Raw genomic sequence first — 9,497 nt, 5'->3', positions numbered from 1 at the left:
TGTCAGCCGAGAGTTAGAAAATATGACCGCTTGTGTTGCGTCAATCTTTCCTCAGCGCTAGGACAAATGTAGCCTACATTTTTCCGGTTAGGATGATTGTGTTATGCTATAGATACTTCTGTGAATATCTGAACATTGCATCCAAAAATAAACTGCTCACATTCTGGACATAACTTTGTAAGGACTGTGTTTGTGTAAATAGTTTCTGAAAAAAGTGTGGCCAGCTCAAATGTTGATTGTTGGGTCATTCGAAACTGGCCGTTCTAAATGAGCGTTCTAAATGAGTGTTCTAATCACACGGGGTGTGATCGTACGCTTCAGGGACCACTGTATAACGATCACATCCCGTGTGATGGTACGTGTGAAAGGGTTAACAAAGCAAATTTGAGAAAAATGCTACTGAAGTTCTATCAACACATTGACTGTAGTACTCGTGCTGCTAAAACACTCGACCACTGCTACTCCACATCCGGGATGTCTACAAGGCCCTCCCCTGCCCTCCCTTTGGCAAATCTGATCATGACTATATTTTGCTCTTCCCTTCCTATAGGCAGAAACTGAAACAGGAAGTACCCATGCTAAGGACTATTCAAAGCTGATCTGACCAATCGGAATCCATGCTTCAAGATTGTTTGGATCACGTGGAATGGAATATGTTCCGGTTAGCCTCCGAGAGCAACATAGACGAATACACTGATATGGTGACTGAGTTGATCAGGAAGTGTATAGGAGATGTTGTACTCACTGTGACTAATACAACCTACTCTACCCAGAAACCGTGGATAGATGGCAGCATTCGTGCTAAACTGAAAGCGCGACCCATCGCATTTAACCATGGAAAGGTGACTGGGAATATGGCCGAATACAAACAGTGTAGTTATTCCCTCCGTAAGGCAATCAAACAGGCAAAACGTCAGTATAGAGACAAAGTGGATTCGCATTTCAACAGCTCAGACACAAGACGTATCTGGCAGGGTCTACAGACAATCACGGACTACAAAGGGAAAACCAGCCACGTCGTCTTGCTTCTGGGCAAGCTAAACACCTTCTTCGCGCGCTTTGAGGATAACACAGTGCCATCGACGAGGCCCGCTACCAAGGACTGTGGGCTTTACTTCTCTGTGAACGACATGAGTAAGACATTTAAGCGTTAACCCTCACAAGGCTACCGGCCCAGACAGCATCCCTAGCCGCGTGCTCAGAGCATGCGCAGACCAGCTGGCTGGAGTGTTAACGGACATATTCAATCTCTCCCTATCCCAGTCTGCTGTCCACACATGCTTCAAGATGTCCACCATTGTTCCTGTACCCAAGAAAGCAAAGGTAACTAAACTAAATGACTATCGCCCCAGAGCACTCACCTGTCATCATGAAGTGCTTTGAGAGACGAGTCAAGGATTATATCACCTCTACCTTACCTGACACCCAAGACCCATTTAATTTTGCTTACCGCCCCAATAGATCCACAGATGATGCAATCGCCATTGCACTGCACACTGCCCTATCCCATCTGAACAAGAGGAATACCTATGTAAGAATGCTGTTCATTGACTATAGCTCAGCATTCAACACTATAGTACCCTCCAAGCTCATCATTAAGCTTGAGGCCTTGGGTCTGAACCCCACCCTGTGCAACTGGGTCCTGGACTTCCTGACGGGCCGCCCCCAGGTGGTGAAGGTAGGAAACAACATCTCCACTTTGCTGATCCTCAACACAGGGCCCCACAAAGATGCGTGTTCCGCCCCCTCCTGTACTCCCTGTTCACCCATGACTGCGTGGCCACGCACACCTCCAAACCAATCATCAAGTTTGCAGATGACACAGCAGTAGTAGGCCTGATTACCAACAATGATGAGACAGCCTACAGAGAGGAGGTGAGTGCCCTGGGAGTGTGGTGCCAGGAAAATAACCTCTCACTCAATGTCAACAAAACAAAGGAGATGATCGTGGACTTCAGGAAACAGTAGAGGGAGCACCCCCCATCCACATCGTTGGGGCCGCAGTGGAGAAGGTGGAAAGCTTCAAGTTCCTCGGCGTACACTTCACTGACAAACTGAAATGCTCCACCCACACAGCCAGTGTGGTGAAGAAGTTGCAACAGCACAACTTCAACCTCAGGAGGCTGAAGAAATTTGGCTTGGTACCTAAAACCCTCACAAACCTTTACAGATGCACAATTAAGAGCATCCTGTCGTGCTGTATCACCACCTGGTACGGCAACTGCACCAGCCGCAACCGCAGGGCTCTCCAGAGGGTGGTGTGGTCTGCCCAACGCATCACTGGGGGCAAACGACCTGCCCTCCAGGACACATTACAGCAGCTGATGTCACAGGAAGGCCAAAAAGATCATCAAGGACAACAACCACCCGAGCCACTTCCTGTTCACCCCGTTATCATCCAGAAGGTGAGGTCAGTACAGGTGCATCAAAGCTGGGACCGAGAGACTGAAAAACAGCTATCTCAAGGCCATCAGACTGTTAAATAGCCATCACCAGCACATTAGAGGCTGCTGCCCTATATACATAGACTTGAAATCACTGGCCATTTTAATAATGGAACACTAATTACTTTAATAATGTTTACATATTTTGCATTACTCATATACTGTATGTATTGCGTGTATTGTTGTGAAATTGTTAGATATTACTTGTCAGATATTACTGCACCGTTGGAGCTAGAAACACAAGCATTTCACTACACCCGCAATAACATCTGCTAAACATGTGTATGTGACAAATACAATTTTATTTGGATTTGCTTTGAAGTCAGTCACGACGCCGAACTGCAGTCAGGTCAAGACCCTGGTGAGGATGACTAGCATGCAGATGAGCTTCCCTGAGACTGTTTTTGACAGTTTGTGTGGAAATTATTTGGTTGTGCAAACCCACAGTTTCATCAGCTGTCCGGGTGGCTGGCTGCCTAATGGGCGGGCCGGCCATGCTGTCTGATAACACATTCTGAGTTCATTGAGTGAGTGTTGGAAAAAGATCTTGGTTCCTTTTTAAATATAGCAATGTGAATGCAAAGAGGACTCGGACCACAAAATAGGTTAAGTGAACTGGCAAAAGAGTTGAGTCCTCATTCAATGGCAAGGGCAGTGTGAATACAAAGAGAACCTAGTTATTTTGCTTGTTTTTTACCCCAGAGTTCACTTTTATAAGTACTGAGATCTGTTATTTTAAAGAGGACTATATGTGAAAACACCCAAAGAGAGCTTCATAAGCTGTTTATTTGCCTGTGTGGTTTGAATAGTGTGAGAAGACAACATATTTGGTGAGAATCACGATATAGGGTACAAAATCAATTCTAGCTCTTAAAGGGGCGGTAGCCTACATTCGTGTAAAATTGTTAATTAAAGCATTATTTAATGCAGTTATTCTTCTGCTATTTGTTGTTACCAATAATATTAATGGTATCTTCTGATTTTATTATTATGTCTCACCATTTTGAGGGCACCCAAGTGGTGCTGAGGTCTAAGGCCCTGCATCTCAGTGCTAGAGTCGTCACTACAGACCCTGGTTCGATCCCGGGCTGTATCACAACTGGCTGTGATCGGGAGTCCTATAGGGCGGTGCACAATTGAGACAGCATCGTCCGGGTTAGGGGACAGTTTGGCTGGGGTAGGCCATCATTGTAAAATAAGAATTTGTTCTTAACTGACTTGCCTAGTTAAATAAAGATTAAGTAAAAAATTCAAATAAAATCTTTTAACTAAATGCAATCTATTAGCTTCCAAAATGTAAGTAGGTATATATACTGTAGCTGTCTGATTCACATTCTGCTGGAATGGCTTTTCCTGCACATTTTAAAAACCCAACATAGCAATGTGAATGCAAAGAGGAGTCGGACCACAAAATAGGTGGAGTGAACAGGCAAATAGAGTTGAGTCCTCATTCCTAAAAGTCATCCATTCATAGAAACAATCAGCAGTCTCCTGTCGCCAAGCACTTCACAGAATTCAAACAGGACATTACAACACTCAAGTTCATTGCGATAGAGAAGGTTCACATGCTCCTTAGTGGTGGGGACATTGATAACCTACTAAAACTTAAATGCTTCTGTATCCACTACCTGTACACTGTCTTCCCATGGGGGGGATTAATGAGGAACTCGATCTCAGACATTTTTTTTGTATCATGGACATGTTTTGATCTATTTTTATCCATATTGTATTGCAAGTTATGGGAGCATTGCTTTGAAAAAAAGGTGCCCTATCTATAACATGTTGACCTATGATTCTGTCTAAATGTATTGTCTAATATGAATACTAATGCCTTGCAAAAGTATTCAGCCCCTTTGGCGTTTTTCCTATTTTGTTGCATTACAACCTGTATTTAAATGGATTTTTATTTGGATTTCATGTAATGGACATACTCAAAATAGTCCAAATTGGTGAAGTGAAATGAAAATATTACTTGTTTCAAATATGTATTCACCCCCTTTGCTTTGAAGCCCCTAAATAAGATCTGGTGCAACCAATTACCTTCAGAAGTCACATAATTCGATAAATAAAGTCCACCTGTGTGCAATCTAAGTGTCACATGATCTGTCACATGATCTCAGTATATATACACCTGTTCTGAAAGGCCCCAGAGTCTGCAACACAACTAAGCAGGGGGCACCACCAAGCAAGCGGCACCATGAAACCAAGGAGCGCTCCAAACAGGTCAGGGAAAAAGTTGTGGAGAAGTACAGATCAGGGTTGGATTATGAAAAAAATATCAGAAACTTTGAACATCCCACGGAGCACCATTAAATAAATTATAAAAAATTGGAAAGAATATGGCACCACAACAAACCTGCCAAGAGAGGGCCACCCACCAAAACTCACGGACCAGGCAAAGAGGGCATTAATCAGAGAAGCAACAAAGAGACCAAAGGTAACCCTGAAGGAGCTGCAAAGCTCCACAGCGGAGATTGGAGTATCTGTCCATAGGACCACTTTAAGCCGTACACTCCACAGAGCTGGGCTTTACGGAAGAGTTGCCAGAGCAAAAGCCATTGCTAAAAGAAAAAAATAAGCAAACACGTTTGGTGTTCGCCAAAAGGCATGTGGGAGACTCCCCAAACATATGGAAGAAGGTACTCTGGTCAGATGAGAATTTATTTTTGCTTTTTGGCCATCAAGGAAAACGCTATGTCTTGCGCAAACCCAACACCTCACATTACCCCGAGAACACCATCCCCACAGTGAAGCATGGTGGTGGCAGCATCATGCTGTGGAGATGTTTTTAATCGGCAGGGACTGGGAAACTGGTCAGAATTTAAGGAATGATGGATGGCGCTAAATACATGGAAATTCTTGTGGGAAACCTGTTTCAGTCTTCAGAGATTTGAGACTGGGATGGTGGTTCACCTTCCAGCAGGTCAATGACCCTAAGCATACTGCTAAAGCAACACTTGAGTGGTTTAAGGGGAAATATTTAAATGTCTTGGAATGGCCTAGTCAAAGCCCAGACCTTAATCCAATTGAGAATCTGTGGTATGACTTAAAGATTGCTGTACACCAGCGGAACCCATCCAATTTGAAGGAGCTGGAGCAGTTTTGCCTTGAAGAATGGGCAAAAATCCCAGTGGCTAGATGTGCCAAGCTTAGAGAGACATACCCCAAGAGACTTGCAGCTGTAATTGCTGTAAAAGGAGTCTCTACAAAGTATTGACTTTGGGGGGGGTGAATAGTTAGTTATGCACGCTCAAGTTTTCAGTTTTTTTTTGTCTTATTTCATAATAAAAAATATTTTGCATCTACAAAGTGGTAGGCATACTGTGTAAATCAAATGATACAAACCCCCCAAAAAATCCATTTTAATTCCAGGTTGTAAGGCAACAAAATAGGAAAAATGCCAAGGGGGTGAATTCTTTCGCCAGCCACTGTATCCATAAAAATGATGCCAGCTGATTCATGATTTCAACTGGCTGAGAAATGCTGGCCTTCTAGGCAGTTGCAAAGAAAAAGCCATATCTCAGACTGACCAATAAAAGATTAAGATGGTCAAAAGAGCAGACACTGGACAGAGGAACTCTGCCTCAAAGTCAGCATCCCAGAGTCGCCTCTTCTCTGTTGACGTCGAGACTGGTGTTTTGTGGGTACTATTTAATGAACCTGCCAGTTGAGGACTTGTGAAGCATCTGTTTCTCTAATGTACTTGTCCTCTTGCTCAGTTGTGCACCGGGGCCTCCACTCCTCTTTCTACTCTGGTTATAGAGCCAACTTGCGCTGTTCTGTGAAGGGAGTAGTACACAGCGGTGTACGAGATCTTCAGTTTCTTGGCAATTTCTCGCATGGAATAGCCTTCATTTCTCAGAACAAGAATAGTCTGACAAGCTTCAGAAGAAGAAAGGTCTTTGTTTCTGGCCATTTTGAGCTTGTAATCGAACTCACAAATGCTGATGCTCCAGATACTCAACTAGTCGAAAGGCCAGTTGTATTGCTTTTTTAATCAGGACAACAGTTTTCAGCTGTGCTAACATAATAGCAAAAGGGTTTTCTAATGATCAATTAGCCTTTTAAAATGATTAACTTCGATTAGCTAACACAATGTGCCATTGGAACACAGGAGTGATGGTTGCTGATAATGGGCCTCTGTACGCCTATGTCGATATTCCATTAAACATCTGCCTTTTCCAGCTACATTAGTCATTTACAAAATTAACAATGTCTACACTGTATTTCTGATCAGTTTGATGTTATTTTAATGGACAAAACTGCTTTTCTTATAAAAACAAGGACATTTCTAAGTGACCCCAAACCTTTGACCGGTAGCGCCCTTGCTGTCTCTGCCTGGCCGGTTCCCCTCTCTCCACTGGAATTCTCTTTCTCTAACCCTATTACAGGGGCTGAGTCACTGGCTTACTGGTGCTCTTCCATGCCGTCCCTAGGAGGGGTGCGTCACTTGAGTGGGTCGAGTCACTTTCGTGGTCTTCCTGTCTGGGTTGGCGCCCCCCCTTGGGTTGTGCCGTGGCAGAGATCTTTGTGGGCTATACTCGGCCTTGTCTCAGGATGGTAAGTTGGTGGTTGAAGATATCCCTCTAGTGGTGTGGGGGCTGTGCTTTGGCAAAGTGGGTGGGGTTATATCCTGCCTGTTTGGCCCTGTCCGGGGGTATCATCGGATGGGGCCACAGTGTCTCCTGACCCCTCCTGTCTCAGCCTCCAGTATTTATGCTGCAGTAGTTTGTGTCGGGGGGCTAGGGTCAGTCTGTTATATCTGGAGTATTTCCCCTGTCTTATCCGGTGTCCTGTGTGAATTTAAGTATGCTCTCTAATTCTCTCTTTCTTTCTCTCTCTCGCAGGTCCTGAGCCCTAGGACCATGCCTCAGGACTACCTGGCATGATGACTCCTTGTTGTCCCCAGTCCACCAGGCCGTGCTGCTGCTCCAGTTTCAACTGTTCTGCCTGCGGCTATGGAACCCTGACCTGTTCACTGTCATTACTATTATTTGACCATGCTGGTCATTTATGAACATTTGAACATCTTGGCCATGTTCTGTTATAATCTCCACCCGGGACAGCCAGAAGAGGACTGGCCAACCCTCATAGCCTGGTTTCTCTCTAGGTTTCTTCCTAGGTTTTGGCCTTTCTAGGGAGTTTTTCCTAGCCACCGTGCTTCTACACCTGCATTGCTTGCTGTTTGGGGTTTTAAGCTGGGTTTCTGTACAGCACTTTGATATATCAGCTGATGTAAGAAGGGCTATATATATATATATATATACACATTTGATTTGATTAGTGTATATTATAAAATACAATCATAGTTTGTGATAAACCAGCCAACTTTCTTTAACCCCCATAAAAAAACAGATAAATACATTAACTAAAGTACATCTCAATATAACATGTTTTACCCTATACAGTACAAAACTACAATTCATACCACTTTATGCATATCAGTCTTATATTGAGATGTCAAGGGAAGTGCCTCACATTTTCGACAACAAGAGTTAGGGCATGTCAATATTGCCGTTGTGGATTACACTCTGGGAGATTAAATCCACTATAAAAGTAAGTGCAACCAATTGGTTTCATACATAAATAAGCCAATGGACCCCAAACAGTCTTCATAGAATAGGACAGAGATGTCTCTCACAACGCTGCATGACAGACAACATAATATGATTGCAATGATGAACGCCATACAATGACTAAACTGAGAATAATGATTAATGAAAGGGTAGTGAATGAAAGGAAGTATAATTCTTATAGTATCTTACAAGCCTGTAGCAGTATCATCCGGCCCTTTTCAACAGATTGGAGTGTAGATGAACAGTAATCCCCTCATGAGTAAAATCATATTAGATTCACTCTGACAAAGGAGTGATAAAAAAAAAGTGCCCCTTGATTATGGGACTACAAGGAATGAATTTTTTGTGTACAGTACACCAAAGCAATGTGTGTAGGCCCTACATCACAAGTGATATATCCAAATAGCCTACATAGAGCTTTTCAGAATAGTTCCCTACAATATGCTAGCTATTGGCTCTGCTGGATAACAGAATGCTATGGAATAGCCTACACTCCCCAAGATGCAAAGCTAATAAACTCCCACGGGACAGAGAACCCATTTAACAACGATAATATTATCAAACATTCACAATGCCTCCCATATTGCACAATTGTAAGCACTTCAATACACCAACTAAATGCATTACTCCTACACTATGTATTTTTGGCTCAACTGTTTGTGGACAAGGCACAAATTTGGTACAAGGCACAGTGTGCACAGTACTGTATAGTGAAAGGATCTTGCTTTGGAGGCATTATTGGAGATAATGCTGATTTGACAGATGGTCAAAGTTTTGTGAGATATAGATAGAGAGAGCAAAAGGCCCAAAAGGTCAATGGCATCGCCTCAACAGTGTGTCAATAGGACTTCACATTTCTGTGCTTTAAAAATGTCACTTCCCTCTATTCACACACGCACACATACACACACACACACACACGTTTGTTTTAATATCCTTGTGGGTACCATAAAATTGATTTCCATTCAAAATTATATTTTCCCTAACCCTTAACCCCTAAACCTAACTCTTAACCCTAACCCCTAACCTTAATTCTAACCCTAACCCTAATTGTAACTCTAACCCTAAACCTAACCCCTAAGCCTAAAATAGCCTTTTTCCTTGTGTTGATCAGCAAAATGTCCCCCCTTATCCCAATTTGCCTTGTTTTACTATCCTTGTTTTACTTCTAGTCCCCACAAGGATGGTCAAACCAAAAACACACACAAACACCTTCTACACACATAATTGCACTTTGATGGCTTCGCCTCCTCTGTCTCTCTCCTCAGCAGAGCAGTGATGTTGCCTCTACTGCCTTCTGCCTGGTTCTACTCCACTGTGACAGACTTGGCCAGGTTCCTGGGACAGTCCACCTAGAACCAGAGGAAAGAGAGACACAGCCATTAAACCAGCTCAAAACTGAGGAGTAAAGGAAACAACACAAGACTAGATAAACATACAGCATAGTTGATTTTGTGAGTAACTGTCGATTTTAATG

At 43.2% G+C, this 9,497-nt stretch overlaps 1 protein-coding gene across 1 annotated transcript in view; it reads right to left on the bottom strand.

Annotated features, from left to right (window-relative positions):
* Nucleotides 1–2,727: 2,727 nt before the first annotated feature.
* LOC106604909 (glutamine--fructose-6-phosphate aminotransferase [isomerizing] 2) overlaps nucleotides 2,728–9,497 on the bottom strand; it is a 42,194-nt gene continuing 35,424 nt past the window's right edge. Inside the window, exon 18 of the mRNA XM_014200030.3 lies at nucleotides 2,728–9,372. Coding sequence (XP_014055505.1) covers nucleotides 9,328–9,372 — 45 coding nt within the window. The 3' untranslated portion in view covers nucleotides 2,728–9,327. The remainder of the gene's footprint in view (nucleotides 9,373–9,497) is intronic.

This window comes from Salmo salar, chromosome 05 (assembly GCF_965601325.2).
Source record: "Salmo salar chromosome 05, fSalSal1, whole genome shotgun sequence".
Lineage (NCBI taxonomy): Eukaryota > Metazoa > Chordata > Actinopteri > Salmoniformes > Salmonidae > Salmo > Salmo salar.
Note: the sequence above shows the minus strand (reverse complement) of the source record. Positions and strands in the feature narration are given on the sequence as shown.